This window comes from Patella vulgata, chromosome 4 (assembly GCF_932274485.2).
Source record: "Patella vulgata chromosome 4, xgPatVulg1.2, whole genome shotgun sequence".
Lineage (NCBI taxonomy): Eukaryota > Metazoa > Mollusca > Gastropoda > Patellidae > Patella > Patella vulgata.
Genome location: NC_065882.2, coordinates 60,330,064 through 60,357,046, shown reverse-complemented (window position 1 = coordinate 60,357,046; position 26,983 = coordinate 60,330,064). Strand labels below are relative to the sequence as shown.

The 26,983-nt window shown below is 37.2% G+C and overlaps 2 protein-coding genes across 4 annotated transcripts; one reads left to right on the top strand and one right to left on the bottom strand.

Annotated features, from left to right (window-relative positions):
• Positions 1–788: 788 nt before the first annotated feature.
• On the top strand, positions 789–18,197 carry LOC126818959 (uncharacterized). 3 transcript variants are annotated; one of them, XM_050546677.2, is made up of 12 exons: positions 789–812; positions 8,529–8,699; positions 9,451–9,640; positions 10,257–10,383; positions 10,621–10,760; positions 11,437–11,560; positions 12,284–12,369; positions 13,512–13,632; positions 13,874–13,996; positions 14,373–14,582; positions 15,124–15,223; positions 15,588–18,197. In XM_050546677.2, exons 2-12 carry the CDS (start codon positions 8,615–8,617, stop codon positions 15,740–15,742), a joined length of 1,461 nt encoding a protein of 486 aa, XP_050402634.1. In that variant the 5' UTR covers positions 789–812; positions 8,529–8,614; the 3' UTR covers positions 15,743–18,197. The 3 variants fall into 3 exon arrangements, with proteins under 3 accessions (XP_050402634.1, XP_050402633.1, XP_050402636.1); XM_050546676.2 differs by lacking the exon at positions 789–812 and adding an exon at positions 1,398–1,485; XM_050546679.1 differs by lacking the exon at positions 789–812 and adding an exon at positions 1,398–1,485 and having other exon boundaries at positions 14,373–14,481; positions 15,588–15,728.
• Positions 18,040–26,907, bottom strand: LOC126818962 (3-hydroxyacyl-thioester dehydratase X). Its single transcript, XM_050546682.2, has 5 exons — positions 26,639–26,907; positions 21,921–22,060; positions 20,526–20,780; positions 18,731–18,916; positions 18,040–18,233 (listed from the first exon to the last, which is right to left on the bottom strand). The coding sequence occupies exons 1-5, from the start codon at positions 26,905–26,907 to the stop codon at positions 18,040–18,042; spliced, it is 1,044 nt and encodes a 347-aa protein (XP_050402639.1).
• Positions 26,908–26,983: the final 76 nt, after the last annotated feature.

Genomic DNA, 26,983 nt, shown 5'->3' with positions numbered 1-26,983 from the left:
TAATTATTATGTGCTTTTAGACCCATTTTCGTTTATTTTATGGTTCCAAAGAGTACAGCTATATGTCCTTTAATCTTTTAAATGCTATTTTGGTAATCAAATGCTAGATGAAATTACAACGGCGTGGAGCGATTTTTATTTGGGATGGCGGGGTGCAAACGGTCATAAAATCTGCTATAACGAAATGGGGGGACTAACAATAAATTGACGCTTTTATTAAACGTCGTATCGGTACGAAAACAAACACCAAAACGAACAATATGTTCGTTTACGTTTCCGTTTTCGTATCCTCTAACACGCGGTTTCGCAATCCGACGTACGATAATAGCTAGATGGCGTTAATTTCCACTCCATGAACTTCTCGATCAAGGTAACGTTTTCAATCGATTTTTTGTTTTTAGCAGATGCACAACAAATCAAGCAGAGTATTGCTTTTGAGCATATTTTACGAACTCTACACAATCAACAATATACACAAAGCCTCGAAAAATGGTGGAAAATTCAATATATGAGACAAGAAACATATTCGTTTGCATACCTACGTAAATCCAGCTCCATACGCGTAACGTTTTTTACTGGCCGAACACTCATTACGGATTGACGTCACAAGTACACACGAATCGATGACGTTTTCGTTTTCGTACCGATGCGAAAGGTCCCTAACACTATGTAAACTAATCTTCAGACGATTGCTTATTGGGCATATAGTAATGAATATAACGTAACTGGTTTAATCTATTTGGCCTAAATTAAAATACATTAAAGGCCTGGGAATATTGGTTTAGGTACAATAAATATCAGGATCGGGAATCGTAAGTTTTTGGCTAAATTTGTTACTCATTGACTCATTAGACATTGTAGTAACGACCTACGGGAATACGGCCCGGAACGGCTTGAAGTTTATTTTTAAACCAGATACAGTATGAAATTAAGGAAGAGTTATGTTTTAAATACAGTAATTCACTAGGCGTATACCAAAATATTGTTCATGTATTTTATATAATATATAGAGGATATTTGTCGTTTTAGAGTGAATAACATATTTTATTACATCGAGAAGCAAGAAAACTTATATTTTCACGAATGCGTAGCATGAGTGAAAATATAAACGTTTTCTTGCTTAGAGATGAAATAAAATATGTTATTCACGACAAAACGACAAATGTTCTATTTATTTTATGATTTTACAATCATTTTAAGTAAAAAGAACTAGCCAGTGGAATAACACTTTTATTTCACCGATAAAACGCGGTATTCCACTACTGATCATAAAATAAAGATAGTTATCATGCATATAACCGATATCATTATTTAAATATAAATACAAACACATATCAGTTACATCTCTATGGGACAACAGCTGGTATCCTATATATAATATATTAGAATGTCTATATTAAAATCGTTAGTATCATGGATTGGCTTGAATGAAAGAGTAACTGGTAGGCCTATATAATGTTGATCTGTATATACGTGAATAGCTAGGTCTGTATATTTACCAGTAATAATAGAAATATCATCTATGTTTTGAAGGGGAAATAGCGAAAACCAAGTTTATATTATACATATTATATGTTCCCATGTTTATGTTATATATATTCTAATGTAGACTGGCATCACAAAAAGCTTTGATAATTAATGTTTTTATAAGGTTAGTTAGTTTTGTTAAGGATAATTCTGATGAATTGAGCTTTTGCCATTTAATTACGGTAGGTAATTTATAGATATGGAAACTTTTGTCCAGGCACAATAGATATGCACAGCAGCGATCGTTTAGAAGTTTATGGAATACATGGGTTAGCTGACCACGGTACCATATATTCGCAGCCTCACAAGCACGGCAAGAAATTCTTAATATGCCATGTATTTCATATAGTGTAAATGCAATAAGTGACTTAGCGGGCCGGGTATTGACATGTCAATGCTTTGGGTATTGTTAATCAACATTCCTTTTTACAACGATAAGACTTGCGAGCAATATGATCAGAATCTTTGGGGAAGAGTACCCCATTCCCACAGCAACAAAAAAAAGTGGCAGGAGTTGTATAAAAAGGGTTCACAAAATCATATCCTATTCTATAACAAATATAATACTCATGTAGATCAGCTAAGCCGTCAAAAAACAGCAGTTGCCAAGCAAGATACGCCCACATTTTGCAAGAGATGGATAGGGAACAAGCTAACAACAGAAGCGATTTATCGTACAATCAGGGGCCATAACATCGACAGGGACTGAGATCTTTGGGATATAAAGATAAATTTTAAGTTTCATAAAAAATCAAATAAAACTTCTGACATCTAGAGGATCCACAACCTTCGTATTACATACTTTTACATAATTTGCGTCCACAGAGCGGCCATTTTGTCGGGCAGTTTCGTTTTGATTTTCCCGAAATTCGAATTAAACCTTCATTATGGTAAAATTGTGATATATTAAAACGGTTTGTAAAATAGGATAAAAACTTGTGACTGTATGAAAACGCAGAATACCTAGAAGGGCTCGTTGGGCAAACCGAAACTTGTGGTACAGGAGTTAAGATTCCACGACAATATACGCTGGACACGGCCACACGAACGAATTTGATCGCCGGCGTAAAATATTTGGGCGATTTTAAAAATCGGCGCGATCGGGCGAAAGAAAACGCTCGTCTGCCCCCCCCCCCCTATATTTTTGAGAGAGAGAGAGAGAGAGAGAGAGAGAGAGAGAGAGATGGGGTTTAACGTCCACTCAACACAAACTAGGTCATTTCGGGACTAGCACATGGTTCAATTTTATTTCAATAATTCGCTCGCTTGCGCGTAGGGGTCTTTAGTAGTGGGAGGAAACCGGAAGACCCGGAGAAAAATCCACGAGGCTGGACAGGCGACCCTACTCCTTGTCACGTACAACAGGGGAATCGAAACCCCGCCAGTTGACTTAATGACAGACCGTATGATACAACGCGCGCGTGCTAACCATTCGGCCATCCAACCCCCATATTTTTATTTTTACTGATTTTTTGTCCTCGCTACAAGCAATAAACAATAAACAGTTTGATCACCTATTAATAGCAGACATTTATAGTCTGCTATTATCTAATGAGTTAATCAGCAAGGACATTGTCCTTTGCTGGCTCCCCAGTCATATGGATATCAAAGGGAATGATCAAGCAGACTCGGCTGCCAAGTCTGCTTTAGATCTTCCCATATCTGAATTTTTAACGCCATATAAAGATTTTAAAAGTGTATTAATCATTTTATTTATGACCGCTGGCAACGGTCTTGGGATCTTGCAGGCACAAACAAACTTCATCACATTAAGCCTCTCTTAGGAGACTGGCCAAGCTCCTACAGGTCTAACAGGAGAGATGAAGTTGTTTTGTGTCGCTCTCGCATTGGTCATACCTTTAACGCATATTTTCATATTAAAGCGAGAGCCTCAACCAGAATGTGGGCACTGTCATGTTCCTTTGACAGTGAAGCACATTTTGATTGAGTGCAAGCATCTCAAGGATATAAGATCGCATTTTTACCGTTGTCAATCATTACATCACATGTTTGCCCAACCGGGTTTATATGGGAAAGTGTTAGACTTTTTAAAAGAGACAGGTTCTTATCATAAATTTTAATTTGTATTTATATATCATTTTATTTTTGTATTTTAGATAGTTATATGCAAGATAGATTTTATTTTTAATGTTACTTACTGTGATATTGTTTTTATTTATGAATGTAATTTGTTCTGTGATATAATTTAGCCTGTCTCAAAATAATCATCATATGTTTGGCGCAATATAGCCCCGTTGGAGCTGACGTGCCATAAAACCACATTTCATTTCATTTCATTTCCCATATTTTTAAGATAAGAAAGTAAATGAAATGAAATGAAATGCGGTTTAACGTCCTACTGTTCTGCTCAGAACTGGGCTAATGAAGACGGGCATACGCCATACAGTGTGCTATGAGGGAAATTTTGCCCGGACAGCGGCACTATGGCGTACTCTTATATCGAATTCCAACCGTCCAACATCACTGACAAGGGGGAGCCACGCCTGAAAATCTGGATGAACTTTCTCGGCCAATGCAGGGATCGTACACCCGACCTCCAGACTAGCAAGCCAGCGTCTTACCCATTTAGCCACCGTGACACCCAAGATTATAAATTAACAGAAATTTGTACATGTTTACTTAACATAGTAATACTAAATACATGTATCAGTAACTTTAACTGAAAACAAGGAAATATACAATATACTATGTACTTTTATTTAGATAGATTCAATAAGTCTTTCAGGTGGGTTTGTAATTCTACCTGAACATCTAACACTATTATCTCCATTTACAGCAGATTTACATGTAGAATTTTGAACTGACGAACTACACAGAGAGAAAAAAGTGGGTCAGTTGACTCATTTGAGTGAGTATCCATAAAACGACTCACTTTTCGTTGACTAACTTGGGACACACATGGGACTCAAATAATGAGTCCAGAGACTCATTTTTGTGACACACCCAAAAGTCCATAAATCGACTCGTTAAATGAATCAAGTGAGTTCTTTGACTACTTTATTGAGTCATTTGACACAACAGATGAGTAACGCAACTAACTGTAGTGAGTCAAATGACTAGTAAAGTGAATCAATGCAAATAGATATGAGTCAAATTACTAGCCTACACAACGAGTCAAATGACTCCGCACAAGCCTGAATCCTATTAACTTTATGCCTGATGTATCAACCTCTGCATCAGTGTAATGATGCGTTCGTCTTTTGAACTAACCAAATAGTTAGCCGAACAATCAAATAACATAATATTATATTTCCAAGCCTGTATGATCATTATTGTGTCAGTTTAAAAGTTGAATAATATCGAATATAAGTATTTTATTCTACCAAATTTAAAAATATTATAAAATACATGTGTATTTAATTCATACAGATATAGTAAATGATCACTAAGAATCAGTTTAATGTTCCCCAAACACATTATCATTTGAAAAGTCCAAGAAATCTTTCGCATTTCCAATTCCATAATTTTTTATTATCCATGACATCACTTTCTCTGGTTTCTGCAATGATACAAAAACAAATTTCCCAGTTTAATATCAACATCTCGCTGTTTTAATCATATTTACAGTTGCAGCTGATGTTTAAATGGTTTAAATGTCAAATAACACTACACCCAACCCTCAGAATTAAGTGAAACTTAAAAGTCTATTTTACTTACCATTTCTGTGGGACAAAGCATTTTATTTATGTCTTCTTTTAATAAAGTTGAACTGCTTTAACAGTAGCATCCAGCCAGCCTTGAAAAGAAAGAAAAAAACAGCACAACTTACAAGTGAATTTGCGAAGCGCTTTATGTGAGATACGGTATCAGTTACATATCACAAAAACTTGCAAAACCCTGACAGCCCATTTAAGATGCATTATCTAAGAATTCTATAAAGAGCTGTCCGTTCTTGCTATAATAGTACAAAAAATAGATAATGAAAAATGAAAATATTGAAACTTTCAATCAAATTACTTCATTCAGAGTGAATTTATGAGTGCTAGAAGAAGTAGCGTAGTTTTTGTTATTTTATCGAAGCAACGGTACTGGACAAACGAGACTACATCTCGATTATCCATTTCATCGTTAAATTTTCAAATATCGGGGCGTTCTGATCCATTTAAATTTCTGCCACTCGATGTTCTAGAGCGTTTATTATGGGTTTGTCATGTGAATAAACGTCTAAATAATAGTTTATATAAGATTTGAAGCCAATATAAAGACCTGTAATAGGCAGATTTAGCTCTCATATAGTCTTAAATAATGCATCTTTCATGTTTAGTATTAAGCCTGTTCGACGTACGAAAATCCTACCATATTATTGACAAAAAACAGTGATCTATTATTGACCCAGTTGTGATTTAGTATTTACTTATTTTCCTACTCTTTTTGCAAAGTAGCTGTGACTCATTTATGAACTACGTGGCGACTCGCTTTTGACTCAATCGTATTAGCCTAGTAACTAAGCCTAGGTCAATGTGCTTGTGCTCTAGGCCTATAGTGACATTTCGTTGTGTAATTTGTTCTAATACCATGCAGTTAAAGATTTCCAGATAAATCACTAACTGGATAATAATAATTTCTTATAGACTTAATAAATTTAAATTTGAATTTTTAATGAAATTCAAAATCATTGGCCTATTTCATATTATGCCGCTTAATCTGTATAATAGTCAACATAATATAAAGCTTTATCCATAACATAAAAAAACAAATGATTCACCTTTTTACGGTAGATGCTTGTAGATGCATTGGATTTTCTTTTAGGTCAATAAGCGTCCTGTTATCGTCAAACGGCCGCCAAAAACTTCCACCCACAATCCATTTCACCGGAAGGACTCACTCTTGACCAGGCTGTGACTCATGACAAATTCATCACTGATTATATAATAACTCGGAAGTGATTAGTTGGCGACTCGAAGTGTCCACGCAAGTTTCAATGAACTGAGTCATAGCTGACCTGTTTGCCCTCAATCTGAGTCAAAAGACTCATCTAGATGCGTATTTTCTCATAACTCACCCAAATGAGTAAGTTTTACTTATTTTTGACCCACTTTTGTTTTCTCAGTGTACTATCTATATCATTATTACAATTATTATTTCTATCATCAGTAATACTAGATTAACTAGTTTTATTATCATCAACATTTACACCTGATTTAATTATAGGCTCAAAATAATCATTTGGTAAAATATTGTCTTTCAAGGTTTCACGAATATGATCAACATGAACTTGGCGTTTACGATAACCAATTTTAACTATATAACGAACTAGACTTAACGACTAACTATTTTACCATAAAACCATTTTGGATAATCATTACGAACATTTAACACCCTTAATTTCTCCCCCACAATAAATTCTCTGAGCTTACGATGTTCATTACGTTTGGCGATTTCGCAACTTTGTTTCCAATCTAGTTTGTTGAATAGCTGGTCTTAATAAAGTAAAGAAAACTGTGGTTACTTGTCACTGACATTTTCACAAGGCAGACCAAAACTACCTAACACTTCTATAGTTTTACTGGCAGTAGTAAGTTTCAAATCTTGTATCTCTAACCACTCAATGTTGGAATACCTGTTTTAGGATTAAACAATTTTAGAGGATTATGATCAGTTATCGATGTAAATTTACGGTCATATAAATACTTTTGAAATTAACAAACACCAAATATAATACTTAACGCTTCGCGCGCCATTTGACTGTAATTTTTCACAGATACTGACAAAGTACAAGACGCATAAGCTATAGATTTTTCTTGACCATTGTCCATAATATGTGAAATTGAGCACCTACAGATGATGGATCACAGGCTAATATTAAAGTAGCTTGCCTGGTGTTTTCTTTGGTACTACAACTATAGGACTTGCTCAATCACTAGTTTCTACTTTAACTAAATCATCACATGACACCAGACGATAACTAGAACCAGAATAATCACGCAACTTTACATTACTACTTTGTAGTGGAATATCCGGAAAGCATTCATGATATCTTCTGGTAACACAGTAACTTTAGCTGCAGTATCTAAAGTAAACATAAGTTTTTCAGCACGTATTGAAACTTCAATTTTAACTGTAGGATTACCATTATACGTGGGCTTTAATCGATTTACCTGTTCATCAACCATAAATTGTTAACAATTCATTAGTTATACAGTCGGTACTTAACGCATCTTTGGCTTCTTCGTCCACACAGTGAGCTGAATCATAATAACTTTTACCACATCTTGGATTAGAATGATTACCCCGAGCAACAGGGTGCTGAAACTTAGACAGTTTATTAAAGTAACATTATTGTACAATGTACATGACGTAGGGACCTAATAATTCCCTTATAGTATATAACCATTTTCAAGCAACGTTTGAAATGAACTCTTATTCGTTATCCCCTTAGGAATTTTGTTTGTATCCATCATTGCTACAACAATGACGGTAGAGGGGTGTTTCAGTTATTCTTAATGGAGACATTCCTTAGTCAAGCCACTCTCAAATCGTATTTACACGAGGTTGCAGCTACATATTCATATTACACTCTGTTCCGAGTTAAATCTTAACTAGTTTCCTGCTTTAGTTATGTGGGATCCCAGTGGTTGCCATTCACTCGTGTGTAGTCCGAATGATGACATAGACTTCATCAACAATGTTTGTTATCCACATCTTGCCATAGCTTCTGTTTCTCCCGGTTTTGTCATTTGCTCTCTGATCCTGTGTTTCAGGATTTTACTGGGAGGGTGAATAATGATCTGCGGGGCCGATTGGGTTCTTTTTGACTCTCTTCTCTTTTGATGCAAATGGTTTAGAAGAGGTGGATGAGCCCATATTCTCATTTGTGCCATTTTATCAAGGTGTAACAGATGGGTCGGTAATTGAGTTATATCTCAATGTTTTTCACCATTTTGCATAATATACCCGTATAATATAACTAGGGTTAATTTTACATTTTCAGATACAAGATACACATACTATTTATATGCATATTTTTGTTTTCTTTTCAGATACAGATAAAGAAATATGCTTGCCTTCCAATAATCAGTTACTAAAATGATGGTAATATTAATCTGGCGGAGTTGAACATATATAAATGGCAAAGTACTTCTCCAAGAGATGGGGTACTCTCGCAGGAGGCTTCTTGATACAAATGGCAACATGTATTCCTTTTTTATTTGGTAAGATAATTTAAATACCATATATCATCTTGAATTAATGCAATTCAGTCAGTCAGTTTGGTTTTGTTTTTGTTTTTTGTTTTGGGGGAATTTTTAAAAAAAAAAACTTTAATAAATTCTACAGAGTTCCACAAATTTGATCAATCTTCTTATAATGAATGTGATATAAGAAGATAGCATAACTTACTACCTTTCCTTGAACTAAAGTCATTTTAATGTTATGAATGTTGTGCATATGGTGTAAGCGAGTGCACCCTAACATTAGCTACGAAATGTGCGCGGATAGCCGTGTTTCCGTTTTTTCTTTATCAAATTTTGTCAAGGGTTCTTTTAAGTACACCTTTTCAGCCCATCTGGACGAGTATTCGCTGTTCCCTGCCACCCCCACCCCACCCCCGCTCTGTAGAGTCGATATGGGGAAATCACCCTGACAAATCCTGAAGAACTTTCTCGATTAACACCTCGATCGAATAAGAGACCTCTTGGTTAGTGAGCCAGCGCCTTACCTAGTCACAGCGGTTCCTAACATAAGCTGCCAGGAACTTCCTTAGAAGATAGACAGGGTACTAATTTATAATGATATTTCTATATTTTGGTAGAATTTGTAATTAATAAGTTCATATCCCATTAGCATCCAGAGGTTTATTGAAAATATCAACAGACGAATTAGTCATAGAAACATAGCATAATTACAAGTGCTCTTAAACTTAACTATATATAACTATTTGCTAATAACTGGCATCTATTTCAGGCAATTTATCAACTTATTTTATATCTCTTATGCATCGATCTGGATTTTTTGACGTTTCTCAAATCGGTGATGATACATGGATACTGGGATTATTTAATGGCATCCTGTTTATTGCTATGCTTATTACTGAGTTAATTGTTGGTCGGGTTGGTTATAGAATTACTTTGGTAACAGCAAACGTAATTTTCTCGTAAGTTAAAGATTTTATTTAGTAATCCGTATTTTAAATCTACAGAACTTGTTATTATAAGAATCTAGAGTTGTTTTGTCCTCTGAATACAAACAACCGTCCACTGTCCACTAAGAGAAGTTTACGATAGAGTACCATTTCATTTTTGAAACGGAATTAAACCAAAACAATTTGAAACCCTACTGGAATTCAAAAACATCACTTTAAAGTGTTGATTAATTTATATAATTGTCTCCGATATTTCTGGAAAATGACCCACGGACGCTTGTCTAAAACATGTCTGGCGTCCATCAAGGCAATTAGTAGTTCGAAGTGATATTATAGTAGAGTAGAAGACCTACCAACCCACGAATTAATCAGAAAATCATTGTTGTATACGTTTCATTAGAGAAGCATTTCTTTACACGCTTAATTAGAAAGGCATTGTTTTAAAGGGTTGATAACCAGGTGGTATTCTAGTTGGGTCCATAATATTGTCGTTTGTTTCTACACGAGACAGACCCATGCATACTGTGACAACTGATATATAGACGAGCGTTGAATAACTTTCCATTAAAGAACAGTAAACGTTCTTTCTTAATTCTATTAATATTGATTGATTTTGTATTTAATATAGGTGTGGATGTCTGTTTACATATTTTACAATACAACATTCTATATGGATGACGTCACTAACCTTTGGTCTTATCTGTGGATTTGGTGCTGGTATTTCAATTGTAACAACTCTAGACTTAGCCTCAAGGGTAATCAAATATATTAATGTAAATTCATAAAAAACATGATTTGTTATTCTATAAATGATCTCGACTTAGCCGCAAAGGTAATTAGACATGTAAATCTAAATTCATGAAAAAGGGCGTAGCTGAATAATATCACCATGACCTAGGTCCATGTAAGAAAAAGGAATAACCCTTGCCTCTTTTATATCTTCGCCATTTGTTTTTTTTTTAATAAAAAGTAATGTGTTTGTTAAATTTCAGTGGTTCCCTTCCTGTGTGACTACTGTGTGTGGTGTATTAATAGCAGGATTTAGTTTTGGTGGTTTGGTGTGGAACTGGATGTTATCACATTTTGTTAATCCAGATAATCTTACACCTAATCAACATCTGGGTTATATACGGTAAGATTAATACAAAACAATTAGATAAGGATAAGAGATGGCAATCGGCATTCTCCGATGAAATCCTCTAATTTCTACTGCATTTGAATTTATACTCGGTTGCAGGGGGTGCGGGCTACTTTTAAGACGAAAGATTATACGAGACAAAACTGCCCCCTTAATCTCTACGGGTAGAAGTTATTAGTTAATTCATAATATAGTAAATTATCACATCTTGAGTTAAAAATAATCTTTGTTAGTGTGTTTATTCCTTAATGATGTATTAGCTGGTATTTAAACTGATCAGTATCCCCAGTTAAGTAAGTTCTGGATTCTATCTAGCAGTGTCGCCCAAGAATTGGATTATGGACCGGTGTTTGCATGCCAATTCAAGTTGTATTATACACTGTGACTTGCTTTAAAAATTAATATTGTTATAGCGCACAACATAATGTTAACAGGATCTCCTTTGGTGTGAGTACAACCAACTTTTCGCAACCATTTTTTTTATTATTTCTTGTAGGCTATGTCATAATATATATATATGATCTATATGTTATAGGTTTATGTTTCACCTAATCTCTAATCTTTGACCATAAGATCAATTAGTATTGAAAATTGGCGATCAGTACAAAAGGCAACGTAGGATCCATGGTATTATATCTTTACTTGCGATTTTTTTCGATTTTTTTTTCAGAGTTTTTAACCAAACTGAGATATTAGATAGAGTGCCCAAAATGTTTTTATTGCTAGGAACATTAACATCAGTATTACAGTTTATAGGTATCGCTCTAGCATTTACACCACCATCTGTTAATTATGTAAGTACGAATACTGAATATTGAACTTTTAATTACTCTCATCGATTTTGTTTCCACGACTTAATAATTGCCATTGTTATATGCAGCAATTTTCCCAATCTCCAGAAGAACGGGCTGGGTGGTATAGTAATATAGGGTAAATAACTAGACAAGTATACCCAAGGTAAATAAAACATACGAGGTTATAGTATAACACCTCTCCGTGATCTTATTGTTCAGCATCTTTCATTTTAATAGAGAAAATTGACCATCTGTATTTACTATCAATAGATTTTCTATGACAATATCGATCCTGTTGACCTTTATTTCTTCTTTCTAGAAATTCGAAATGGACTTCGATATTTATACTTCACTATGCGCTTCACGTTTTGTTTTCAAGTAGTTAAAACCCAACGAAAACCGTATTGTTTTGAATACTTGTTTATATTAATAATTTAACTCGGAGCAAATGGCTGTTAAGACACGCCTACAGGCTGGCAAGAGCTAACGCTACATCCTAATTATTAACATAATGTCTACAATAACTCTGTGTGAACTCTTTCTATAATAACACCGAACAATATCTGTCTTAGCCTCTATCCAGATGCGACTGTTGAGGAACCAATATTAAGATCTCTTCATCTGGTGGCGCAGTAATGTCTGAGGAATCGTGGCCCGCTCAGCGCTTTTTAAGACTTTGGAAACTCCCATATAGTTGAATGCGCCTATTTATCTTTTTTATAGGAAGATATAAATCTACACGAGTTAAACAATGATAGCACTGGTGCTCCCCAAGAAACTCAAAAGTCCCTCTCCTCAATGGAACAAAGGTTATATGTATTTTACTATCCTAAAAAGAGTTATTTACTTCTTATTTACTGAATTGAGTAATTATGTGCAAAAAATAGTTCATAATTTTTCCGAAAGTAAAAAAAAAACATAAACAAATTTTCTAGGGAAAAAAACATGTACAATTTTATAGGGAAAGCCATAATTCTAATCTAATTAAGCACTGCATTTTAAATGTCTACAATACAATTTTGACCTGACTAATATAGCAATTTGCTAAGACTCTATATATAATGTAAAACTCATTAATAATAGCTTTTACCTCTTACAAAATTACTCTGTACATTACAATAAGATCATTGATCCGCGGCATGTATAATGTCTATTAACTCTTATACGAGCAGATCTAAAAGTTCAGTACATTAAATATAGATATCCTTTTATTGTTATGCTTGCGAAATAGTCATTGATTAAAAATTAAAAGGGAAATTAACAAAAAAAGGGGAAATGTAAAAGGTTTTGGCTTTTTTAACACATGTTCTTTGTGTTCACAGTGGCCTGTAGTATGCCCAAAGACTACAATGCAGAGTTTGTTTGGTTTTTAGTTGAGTTCAGCAAAAATGCTAGACGCCGGCGCTTTCATTTAGTGTAGCACAGTGATAGCCTGGTGGTGTATCTGCGTGTGAAAATGCATTACTAAAGCGAATTACAGATGTTACTGATATCAACAAATAAATCTATTTTAATATATCCCTGTAAGGCCGTTTTTTTGTTGGTTTTTTTTTTTTTGGGGGGGGGGGGGGGGTCAGTGTATTTCGTAAATTTAATTGTATATACATATAGTCAATTATATAATTATATCATATGTTTAGTTTTTTATTCTGAAGTGTTTTTCGCCTGTAAAGAAGTCAATCAAATTTACATCGTATGTTAAAGGAGCTAAACCGCTTTGAAATAGTTCAATAAAACATTGAATTACGTTAATAAGTGTCATTTCAATAAATGACGCGCAATTTCTGTGCAGTTGAAATTTCGTTGTGATAAAACTGTTAACTTTTGAACAAGCAATGCGTTGTGTGGTAAAATTGTGAACGAAGATGTGTAATTTAATTTTCTGTAATTATTTTTTTTATATAAAATCGGAGATCATAACTATTGTATACTTAAAATTATATTTGGGCAGTAAGGATGGTAGATGCGAGTATACGCCACTACAAGTATTGAAAGACCCAGGAGCTTATATTCAATGGATTACAGTATTTACAACTCTTGTATGTCTGCTTGGCGTACAAGTTTCATACAAGGTAAATAATGTAATTTATATTAAATGATATTATCTTACTGTGCGTATTTTCAACTGATATCGGTCTTCACAGAAAGATTGTTTGCAGAGATATTACCAATCTAGCCTTAATTAACACAGATAATCAGTGGACTTCCGTCCGTGTCCAGATTCATTTAATTAAAACCTTGGCTTATCATAAAATATTATCAAAAATAAATACATGTTATATTTGTAAATTAAAAATTCTGTTATGTTTTCAGAGTTTCGGTCAGACTTTTATTCGAAATGATCATTTTATAGCTTATATAGGAGGTACTGCAGCTATGGTGTCATCTATATACAAGATAGTAATAGCAATTCTAGCAGATAATATTAGCATTAAGGTAAAGTAGTGTCCTATATATTATACTGTGATATAGAGTAAACTGTGATCCCATATTCAAACTGAGATTTGTTCAATATAATCATTGCTTTCTTTTAATACGCAACAGTAATTGACTTTATGTCTAGTTCTGTTATTCCCTCTTTGCGAGGTATTTCTGCTATGTCCCAAGTGAGCTTGGGTGATCTATTGTTTTCTTCTATTCCCATAATTACCATTTTTTTTGTTAATAATTGTATTCATGAATAAAAGGGAACGTGTCCATATTCCATGTTTGCAATTAAGTAACTGTAATTTTTGTGTATATGGATTTAATAGGAGATCGTAGTTGATCTGTGTTTCTTTGCTTACAAACATGTGTTATTCTTGTTTTACAGCTACTGCACATCGTAGCCTTATTGATTGGTTGTATATTTATAACAACCCTTCATCAAACAATGGATATGGGAGATGGATGGTTCTTTCTATGGATAGTTATATTAGAAAGTACCTTATCAACGCCATTAGTATTTGCGCCTAGTATTGTACAGTATACGTATGGCACTACCCATTTCAAATCAAACTTTTCACTCATTTGGTCTGCTGCAGTGAGTTATTTTTAATATTTCCATTAAAACGACGACAAATCAGAGATTTTTCGATTGCATATTGCAGAGTTATCACTCCCTGATTCTTGCTAACACATTAGGATTAAAATGAAAACCCCTTTCAATTTTCAAAATTCTCGGATCGCAAATTTTGAACGCTTTTTGTGAAGATATCTTTATATTTTATCTTTTAAAGCTTTTCAACGCACCACTAAAGTACACACATGGAATTTTCATTTGGGTATAACGAGAAACCTTATCTTAATTCAGAATTTTTCCACCGCATATTAATGAATTATTTCAGCGTCTATGTTCCCGGTTTTTTTTTTAAATCTTGTGAATGCGATACAGATTAGAGTTCAAATTATCCCGGTTGTTTCCATTTGAAATATGTCGATATTCAGAACGTTTCAAGAATTGCAATATTCACCACCAAAAATTTTCTAGAGTTCTTTTCAATGGTACATAACACAATCAGATATTTAGTCACCATAAAGAACGCCGGTTTGGTTTATCTATATTTTGGTTTCTATTTCAATAGTCTTTGTCGGGCTTAGGTGGTCCCATATTGTTAGGCGGAGTTTTGAAGTCAATGGGATGGACCACTATGTATTACATTTTGAGCGGAGTGTGCGGCATAGGTAAGGAATACAAAATATATCTCTCAATGGAAGTTTTGTTCGGGTACAGTTTGCTATAAGAGTGTAACTACGTCATTGACAACCCCACAAGCAGCTTCTGCAAAATTATCGATAAAGTTTCTCATGGTAACCATCCAGTTTTCAACAAGAGGACGAATCTGAATTCGGCTCAAGTAACCGGGCTCTGTGGATTGATCTGCATGCATAATTTGGATGTAAAAATCCAGTAATTTTGCATCCCGTTTTACTTGGCTTTAAGCTATTGGTTGACTTTAGGCTTCCAATGCTGTTGTAGATATTATAATTCAAAGATAAAAGACCTATAACGGATCTAAAGTAGGCCACAAATTTCTTTGATTTGCAGGGTTCCTTGCTTCCATTTTCACCAGAATTCCATTATTTATTAAAAAGCCATCATCACCTGCTCCAACTGCAGAACTATCTACAACAGAACTATCTACACCTGAAACAAACCCCAATACACCTGGACAAATATCTGCCACTGGTTCACCGGAATAAGTCGCAAATAACCTATAGTGTAAATTAACTCCAATTAATGCTGTTTGTGCTGTTTTACATTTTTACATGCTGCAGGTTTTTCTCAGTTCCATAGAATGAGTTTGTCTTTGTTTGGGGTTGGGGTTCGGACTTTATTTTTGTCATTTGCTGATTTTGTGTGTGGTTTGTTTTTTTTTTAGAAAGGACGGCGTATTTGGGGGGGGGGGGGGGTAATGATCGTGGATCTGTGTATTGTATATGGGATAGCATATTATTATTATTATTTATTTTTTGCGTGGAATGTTGACGGTTCAGAGGGGCGGGTACTTATCTTCCTTGTTGGGTTGTTGTACACATTTATTTAATTATTAATGTTTACTATTTATGCGTGTATATATACTATTCAAAAAAAGTAGGGGATATTTGATTTTTAAGTGTTATTAAAGTCACCTAATGAAACTGACGAAGAAACAAATGACAAAATGAAATGAAGTTCACATTCATCGATTTATTCCAAATGATCGTTAGACTAAGTAAGGCACAGACTGACCATTATAAGGGTAAAATGATACCCGGGGTCAAACAGCAAAGTTACCACAGCATCACAACCAAGTCAGTAACGGGTAAATCCTCCTCTGTTTGCCAAACAAGCATTGATCCGACGTGGCATACTCCTAATGAGACGTCTAAGGTCATTTTGGTCCAGATTGTCCCATTCCTGTTGCAACGCAGCAGCAAGTTCTTGGACATTGGCAGGACGTTGTTGACGTTGACGTAACCTCTGTCCAAGCATGTCCCAGACATGCTCGATGGGGGAGAGGTCGGGACTCAGTGCTGGCTAAGGTAATGTGGTGATGTTCTGTTGTTGGAGGTAACCTGTAACGATCCTGGCCCTGTGACATCTTGCGTTGTCATCCTGGAAGATGAAACGGCGGCCATGACGTCGTGCGAACGGCACAACATGGACTGCCAAGATGTTGTCCCGGTAGTACTGGCCTGTAACACGCCCTGCAACAACATGTAAAGCCGTTCTTCCAGCAACAGTGATGCCTCCCCACACCATAACAGAACCACCCCCAAATCGATCATGTCTGATGACGTTAACGTCTTGGAAGCGCTCGTTTCGACGACGCCAAACCCTCCTACGTCTGTACAAAAAATCAACAGTGAACCTTGACTCATCTGAAAACATCACATTGCTCCAGCGTCGATTATCCCAGTGTTGACGATCCCTACACCAACGACGTCTTGCCTGAATGTGATGATCTCTCAAACAAGGGATCACGCGAGGACGTCGGGCGCGAAGGTGACCCCTTTGCAGTCGATTCCGAATCGTCTGGCCACTCACTCTCACACCAGTGTCTGTTTGAAGACGAGCGCTGATCTGATTTGCTGTGATGACACGATTTCTCAAGGCCAAGGTACGGATAAATCGATCCTGGGCTTGAGTTGTCGCCCTTGGTCGACCTGAGCGTGGTCTGTCCTGTACAGATTGTGTATCACGGTATCTGGACCATAGCCTGCTTATGACAGACTGAGAAACATTCATCGTCCGCACCACAACCGCCTGTGTTGTGCCGATCTGTAGCATGCCAAGGGCACGTAACCTTTCATTTTGGGTAAGCCGACGCATATCAAAATTTGTTTTCTGGTCACTAAAACAATTAAACTGATGTTTCCACCCTGGAATTCAATGCCACAATGACTGTAACATTCAAAGTCAGAGTCGTGCAAATCTTGGGTTGGACCCCCTTGATGATCCCAAGCATCACCTGCATTCCATGCGGTAGCTATTGGTGCGTTTGGGCGTCACATGTAACTGGAAATGTTTCTTCTGTTAGGTTCTATAGTGACTTTTTTCGTAGTCATTTGCATATTTTAGTATTATGCCCCCAAAATCAAATATCCCCTACTTTTTTTGAATAGTATATTTAAATATGTTCAATTCATTTTCTTCCACTTTTTAATAAAGTTCAAATTGTTTGAAAAAAAAACAGTTCATGGTCAACTCTCGTCGAACTAGACAGCGTATATTAACATACGTTCAAATATTGACTGCCATTTTTCATTAAAGTTGATGGTTCACAGCTATAACGATGGGTGGCTACTAGAATCAAATTTTCTATGCGCGTCCATTCTAATATAGTTAAACTTAAATATAAGTTACCAGACAAAGAAACGTGCATACACAACAGCTAAGTCGTCCATGCTACTACAAGCATTAATTTGTCAATCTTTATACGTAAATATATACCGAATAATTTGATTTGTATTAATAATTCATTGATACCCTGCAAAGGGACATGGGTGAAAGCCATTTAATCTACATTATATATCAAGGAACCAATGAGATGTGGAGCAGAGGTGATGGCATCTGCTACACTAAAATCTACTTTATCGACATCCCGGTATTTTGTTTCATTCGAGTAACCAATTATAGCTTGACCAGGCATAAATAAAGGTCTTTTAAACATTGCTTCAATGTTCAGGGGGTAATTCTGAGGGACTTTATCTGTAAAAACAAAAAAAAATGGTATCTGTTATAATTATGCAACCATATAACATTTTCTGGAATAAAAGCAAATTACGAGTAACTAAACCTGGCCACTGCACCTTTGTAACTGGGAGACCTTTGTAACGTTCGGTGGAGTCTTTAGCAGTGGGAGGAAACCAGAGGACCCGAAGAAAACCCACGAGGTTGGACAGGCGGCCCAATTCTTTATCACGTACAACCAGGGAATTGAAACCACGCCAGTTGATTCAATGACGGACCTTATGATACAACGCGCATGCGCTAACCATTTGGCCACCCAACCCCGCGGAAAAGCTCTCATATCTTCGCTTGGTATGAAATCAACCCTGCCTCTCGATGCACTGTCATTGTTCACGTCTGTGTTTTGGAACTTGTTTATATAGATTTCAAAATACATAATTCATAACAATTCATTCAATTGAATGAAAAAACATGATGTGTTATTTTTAAAAAGTTTCATTATAAAATATATGTACCTTGTGTTATTAATGAAATTGTTTTAGATAGAATCCACATTCCATGGGCTATAGGTTTTCTATAACCCAATAATCTAGCACTCCATGGATAGATATGGTGGGGATTCCAGTCACCAGAGGCCCGTGCATATTTGATGCCATTATCTGAAGGTACATCTACCAGCACCAGGTTATCTGGCTTGGGTTCTTAAACAAATAATTAAAGAAAACCAGAAAATCAATTACTTTTTTTAAGAGTGGAAAGTTGTTTTTAGACGGTTCTTTTTTTAATAGAATAGCAATCGTTTAGACTATTATTTTATCGAATATAGCCCCACCCCACCCTTCGCTATATTCCAATATAGTGGTGTTTGGTTTAGCACTAATGTACAGAAGGACATTGTTAAACTAGCTTTAAAAACGTTGGCTTAGCAAACCTGGGGTACATGACAGCCATCAGAACCACCTGCGTAAACAAATTTTACATCTAACATCTGAACAAGCTAAGTTGGTATATTTTCGAGAAAAAAATGATATTTTGATTCATATTATTATCTACACCCCTGCCATTGCCTTAATTGCCATGATATAAGCGTATATGCCAATTCGCTTCTGAGAAGGCGACTTATAGATTAGTTGGGAGATCATTGATTTTGATGTCGACAAAATGCCATTTTCCAGTGCGTTTGAACAAGTATGACGTTAAACCCCATTTCATTTCACTTCATTTCCATTGATTTTGCTCTACAAACATATCATACTACATAAGAAATTTATTCGCATCACATCGGTCATCTTCTTTGTAAAAATATCAATTTAGTATCCTTCTGTTCATGTTGTAAAGATTTAGTCTTCGGTTTACGATCTTAAAAATCTAACTCACAGCCGATATGTCCAAAGGAAGCATTACCGTAGCTAGCCCTAAAATGTTGAGGGGGGGGGCTTCTGGATGCGCCGATGGGGCTTCTAGGGGCTTCGATGTACCTACACTTGACGGTCCACGGCGAACGACACAATAGATGCCGATCCCTTCGGAGAAAGGTCTAGGGTGCTCTCCCCCCAGAAAATTTTGGAAAATAGGGTTTGCACCTGAGGAGAGGAAATATGAAAATGACATACGACTTTAGCGTACCTACATATATAATAATTTATACGAAAAACGAAGAAAAGTTCGGAATCGGGTTAGCGTGTAACTTGTTTGAATTTGAAGATTATGACGCCTGGTGAGGACTTGAATCAATCCCATCCCCATCGTGAATTTGACCTAGAAAATTTACTACAATCTCCAGATGGCTTTCTTATGATAGATTTCTTCGGGCGTTGATATGCGGTCGGTTTCGCGGTTGGGCGCCCATGTTCTCGTCGTGGGTGAATAAAAACAATCTCGGCAATATGGGCGACCCTCCGGCATGAGGCACCCCTCAAAGCATGCCGTTTTGGGCACGCCATTGATCAAGTCGTGAGCGCCCAACCAATCGTGCATTATGTGCGGTCCGACGATCATGTCATTATGGGCGCTCCTCCGGAATAAGGCACTCCACAGATCACGCTGTTTTGGGCGCCACATCAATCAAGTTGTGGTGTTAATCGTGTGATTCATTATGAGGTGCCTCATCAATCTCGCCGTGGGCGCCCAATCAATGTCACTTGGATTTATTGGGCGCCCATACTGATACGGGCACGTTGGCCGTCGTATTGCGTTCAATGGAAAGGGCGCCTTTGTTCAGGGGGTGGGGTGGGGCAGCTGACCCTCTTGCCCCCCACCACACCCCCGCTAGCTATGTGCCTGGGAAGCTAACCCAAAATAAATACTAACCACGATCGTTGTTCTGTTTATTTATATTTTTATTTCCTCCACTTCGTTGAGTTGACGTGTTTCGGGATAGCAGAGTGACCAGGCCCTCCCAGATACAGAAACCGGTGTCAGTTATAACAGAAATAAATACGTCAACTTCAACACCTCTAGATACTAAACGATATTCTTTTATTCTTGATTCTAGATCAAACTCTGCATTTAACAATCGTTCAAGAGAATCGTGTACAGTGATTGTTTGGCGAAGATGAATCAGTCCTGTAAAATGATATAATATAATATAAATCAGTGTTCAAAAACACTTTCGGCCAATCCCAGGTTAACATGTTGACAAAATATGTACACAGGAAATATGTCGCCTGTTTTGTTTATATTATACGCCCATATTATTATGCCATCGCCCCTCTCTGTCTGGACGTTCGCCCCTCTCTGTCTGGATGTCCGTTCACAATAGTTTGTGGACACTCAACAGGTCATCATTTATATCCGATTTTGATGAAACTCGAAGAAAAATAATGGGAGATTAGATAAAGAGCTGAAAGTTCTCACTATAATAGTTAAAAACGAGATAATGTAAATCATGAATGGAAGTCGAACAGCAAATCAGAACCTAATCCAATAAACATCGTATGCTAGTAATGACATCGAGAGTTGATTATGGTCTGGATAAGTTAATTAATGTTTATTTAATAATTTAGATAACATTTCAGGCCTAAAGAAAGACCTGCAATAGACAGATTTAGCTCTTCAATAATATATGTTTAAAATATATGTTTATATCCCATAACGGTCAGATGTCTAGTGAATCTTTAAGTTTACCTTCCTATAGTGTAGCCTTTAGTACTGAACCGTTACGCAGCAGTCTAATATCTCATTTCTGGTTTACATTATTGTTTCTGTTATATATATATTCTGTTATACACTGACTGTGTTAAAACTTTGCTCTGAAATTTGATTTCTTGTTACACTCTGACACGAACGATTATCATTGGAATTTATTATGGCTAAAGATTCCTCATATTGTTTGTTTAGTTACTGTTTGTCTTTAAAAGGGACTGGTTGGGATTCGTATTTTGATTAAGTTTGAAACTTGTGTTCTAATACCAAAAAATATATTCAATATTTCTATTTTATATTATTCGCGCAGAATATACCTCAAAATTGTCTGCCTAGTTTGATCCTGTGCATTTTCGTTAAATCCGATTTGTCCCGTGCCCTCCGCACAGGGCTAATCCGTTCTGGTTCCCTCAAATAAGCTTGATACTGAATCGATATTATTAACGGCGTTTATTGTTGAAACCTAATTCCCACTTGTCAGAGGTCGCTCCAGGTTGGAATTTTGAGTCAATTGGTTGAATCGCCATTTACAAGCAAAACAAAACAAAATTATTATCTTACCTAATGGACTTAACTTAAACATTGGGTTAACCGTAAGATTGACTAAAGATGGCATAAACAGCGATTCTAAAAAACATAATGGTATTACTTCTTCGCAGCAACATACTTGTTTGTATAGATGTAACTTATCTCTGTTTATTCTGCAAATAAATACAAAGATGGCTGAACAAAAGAGAAAGAGTTCTGGAGAAAGTAAATATGCCCCCGTTCACGGGTTAACACGTTTAAAACTCAAAACGTGTGTATGTTGCGTTAATAAAGTTTATATAAACCCTGCAGAAGTTCGGAAATATCTTAAAAGTGCAAGGCCTAGACACAATAATCCATTACTTTCACCTCAAGGCCCCGTCAGAGAGGGGTGGCGCTCTTACTGTGCTGCTGCGAACGTACGTCTTCCAGAAAATGCACAAGGTCGCCGGCAAATGTAAACACAACGCGAGAAAATGTCCCCCAAAAATTACAAACTTGAAAAAAGTCGCGTTCTCACCCGTGACCTGTGCGATTATACCGCGTTCTAAAGGCGCGCTCGTCACGACCTCTCTGAGCTTATGACGTTTCTATATTGAGATCTATTGGTTTGGCATCGGCGATCATCGGCGAACCCGCGGCGCTCTAATCACGCTCATGGGGTTCTTACCACACGTCTTCTACGTGTATCGGGACTGTACGTACGTTTCTACCACGTAATCACGGCGACTATATAAGCAGGTCAGATTTTTGGAAAATTCACGGGGGTTGGGATGGCCTCGTTCGTGGTCTAGAGTGCCGCGCTTCGATCCCTAGCTGGCCGGTCATCTCTGGCTTGCGGCTGTGGTTCCTATCCGTGGTGTGAGCGCATGTGGCTTGGAGATAGGGGCGCCTTATCAACCTCGTGGGTTTACTCCGGGTACTCCGGTTTCCTCCAACAGGAAAGACCCCTGCGCGTGCGCCAAGATAATATGAAAAATGAAAAATAAGACTTGTCTGCGATATCACCTTCGGTGGAAGCGGACGTTAAATACTAAGAACAACAACATTGGAAATTTCAAGACGTATGAACTTTGGGTCATCTGTTTTTATAATAGCAAGTCGTATATACATGAAAAGAATGTAGTCGCCATACATGTAGGAGCGTAATGCAAGCTTGGTAAGCGCGCTATGGTCGTATTAACTCCATAAACGCAGTGGGAAGCTCATAAGATCGCCATAGGCACACTGGGAGCCCATGAAGACGTGGTGGAATCGCGCAACAGTGGTGAAATCATCGTAACATAGCCACGACAACGCCTAAGGACGCCGAACGCATCGTGGGGTTGTGGCAGACATACGACGGTCGTGGTGAACACGCCACCAAGTCGCCGTTGAAAATGTTACAATTCTCGCAGTGTTTATTGCCACGTGTGTACTGTGCGTGTACTATACGTTCATGGAGATGTCAGGCTTGTCTCGCGACCTTCGCGACCCCATTAGGTTCTCACAGCTTTCAAGGTCCGATCACTGAACCTTGGCGTTTGTTTTGAACGTGCTCAACACAAACGCCGTGTTGGTGACCATGGAGACCACAGCATGATATCTGGCGTTTCGACCACGCTTTTACCACACTTATGGCGCTCTCTGAGACCATTTTCCGTCAGCGCAGCAGCGTTTTAGGGACGCCACCCTAGTCTGACGGGGGTATTAGTGAAATGAAATGATGGGTGCAACGTCTTGATTTTCTCCACCAACCGGGATAATGAAGAAGTGAATGCGCTACGGCCTATGCTGTTAGGGATCTATAACGTGTTGCCGTTGGGGTGTACAGAACCATGATCTTTCGTCCCGTCGTAACCATAAGGGGTAAAGGCTAAAAGCCAACACCTATAGCAGCTTATTTTGTCATAGGTCACGAGATGTAAACATGGTTAGGTTCGACCTAACGCTAACTGCATCTCGTGACCTATGACCAAATCTGATATCGGTCTTGGCTTTTGACCTTACCACGATAAGGCCTTTTTTCCGGTCAGATCTATTTACCAAGGCCACCAGCAGATTTCCTCAAGGTCACGAGATGTAAACAGGGTAAGGGCACATGAGTGTTGTCGAGGATTGTGGGTAAGGGTTAGCGTGAGGCTTATGGCTACGGTTAGGGTTAGCGCTAGACCTGTTTACATATCATAACCATGGGGAAATCTGCAGGTGGCCATGGTAATTAGATGTAACCTCTTTCCATTGACAAGGCACCAACTGGAAAATCCCAAGGAACTTTCTTTCTCGGCCTAGGAATCTCCTGATTGTAAGCTAGCGCTATACTCACAGAACCATTAACAGTTTTAGTTGTCCAGTAAAATGAAATGAAATGAAATTGGCTTTAATGTCCTATACAGTGTATTATGAGGGAAATTTCGCCCGGGCAGCGGCACTATGGGCTACTCTTATATCTAATTCCACCTGCCAAGGGATCTTTTACGTGCATGCCAATGTATACAAGGGACCTCGGGTTTTCGTCCTATCCGAACGACTAGACAGCTGTGCTTGTCAGGCCATCTGTCCTGCACCACTTACAACAGGAAACACGTCGGAATATCCCGATGAACTCTCTCAGTCGATGCAGGGATCGAACACTCGACCTCCAGGCTAGCGAGCCAGCTTCTTACCCACATAGCCACCGTGGTTCCCAGTTATCCAATAGGAATATTGTATACAATAAAAAAAAAAAAGTCCAAAGACTCGCGGTGGCTCAGCGAGTAAGTTGGCCAAGAAAGTTCATCCGGATTTTCCGGTGCAGTTCCCCTTTGTCAGTGATGTAACACAGAGGGCCTGACAAGTAATTTAAGAATTAAAGTTTTCATGACGACGTGCATACGCGAAATAGTATGCTAGGAGGAGCGCTGCAGCCTACAATTATCTCGAATTCCAACTGTCAAGGGTTCATTTACGTACACCGGACATCCGTTTTTTGCCATAGTAATAAAGATTGACTATTAATTTAGTTTTATTTTATTTGTTTTTCAGCTTATTTAAGAATTAAAGTTTTCATGGCGACGTGCATACGCGATATAGTATACTATAGACGAGGAGCGCTACAGCCTACAATTATCTCGAATTCCAAATATCAAGGATTCATTTACGTACACCGGACCTCCGTTTCTTCTCACAATAAAGATTGACTATTTATTTAGTTTTATTCTATTTGTTTTTCAGCTAATTTAAGAATAAAATTAAAGTTTTCATGACGACTTGCATACGCGATATAGTACATGCTATAGACGAGGAGCGCTACAGCCTACAATTATCTCGAATTCCAACTGACAAGGGTTCATTTACGTACACCGGGCATCCGTTTTTTCCCATAGTAATAAAGATTTACTATTTATTTTGTTTTATTTTATTTATTTTTGTTCTTAGAGAATTTTCCTGTGCATTTGTTACCTTTAAAATTGAGGGGGGGGGGGTAATTCTTTTTGCCTCCTAGTCGGCAGAATAAAGTGCCTTAAATACTATGACCTTTTGGACTGGAGCTTCTCTGCACTGTTTCATCAATTATTTCAGGGATCGAAATGTTCCTATATTGAGAAATGGAAGCAAACTTAAAACATTTTAGATCAGTGTAATCAACACTGTCACGCTTAAAGTTGCGATTTCATATTTTTACGTTATATTTTTAAAATTTATTAAAATAAAGCCTTAAAATAGATGGTATCTATAAACAGCCCTACCTTGTTAAAGAATAATCCTATTAATCCTATAATTCACTATTGCCAGTTGAGAGATTGGCAAAAATATCATTTTCCTCTTCAAATTCAAACGTTTGAGGATAGCTACTCCATGGTGGAGAATAGAACACAAGGGAGGTTATTGGGAGGTAATTGTGTTATTATTTCCGGTGTAAATGAGTTTTATGTGTGAGAATGACACCTATGATCGTATAATAGTGAGTTGACAACCTATTGAGCAAAAGACATAGAAATAATTATGTTTTGACTTTCTTAGAAAATATGAAATTGTAACTTTAATTATTTGTGTCCGGTGATTGGTGGTTGATTGGGGTTCGGGTGGGAATTGATTGGGTTGCTAATACGACTATATTTTGCTGTAATCGCGGGCTAAAATTGCATGAAAACACGTTTGCGGTCGTCTAATTTTCATACATTTTGTGGAGGACAGCCCTATACCACCCGATGTCGTACTTGCCGATTTAAGAGCTCGCTAGGGCCCGGCTTCGACGGCAGCATTGGGAATTTTTTTCGGGCATTTCCATTCTGCGCGCCGTAAACCTCATAGGGCTCGCGCGCCTATAACCACAAGACTCTACTTCACTACAGAAAGCTATAGAGCATTCGATGCTTGACAACTGTACCGCTTTTTAAAATAATTAAAGTCCACAATATTCTCCGACGTTGTTTCCCCCTTGTCAGTGGTGCAGGACGGGGAGCCTAACAAGGAAAACAGTCTAGTCTTTCGGATAAGACGATAAACAGAGGTAACAGGTACATTGGCGTGCACATGAAAGATCCCTTGGCAGTTGGAATTCGATATAAAAGTAGGCCATAGTACCGCTGCCCGGGCAAAATTTCCCTTATAGCACACTGTATGGTGTATGCCCGCCTTCTGTAGCCCAGGCGGGGCAGAACAATAGGACGTTAAACCCCAGTCCATAAATTTCATTTCTTTTCCATTAATATTCTAAATCACTACTCGAAATAATGCGTTTTTCATTGGATTCTTTCACGTATAAGCTCAAACAAAACAAAATTATAGACCTGTATTTTGATATCGATATTCTTTCCGACTGGTCAGCTTTTATTGTGTCTCTCTTATCTTTTCTCTCTGGGTTGGCATTCAAGTAGAGTCGACCTTGTTGTCTTGTTGCTATCCTATAGACGGCTTTGGCTATAAGCGTTATAATCGATGGCTCGCTACCATTTGAATATTCATTTTTTGTTTGGAAAAACAATAATTTCAAAAAGGTAGCTGCGAAGATTAATAATAGACATGATAAAATACCAGCTGCAATGATGCCCACCATCATCAAAATAAAACTTGGGTGTAAAGTTCATTAGGTTTAAAGGTTAGCCTATATTAATTTTTGGCTATCCTAGAAATGT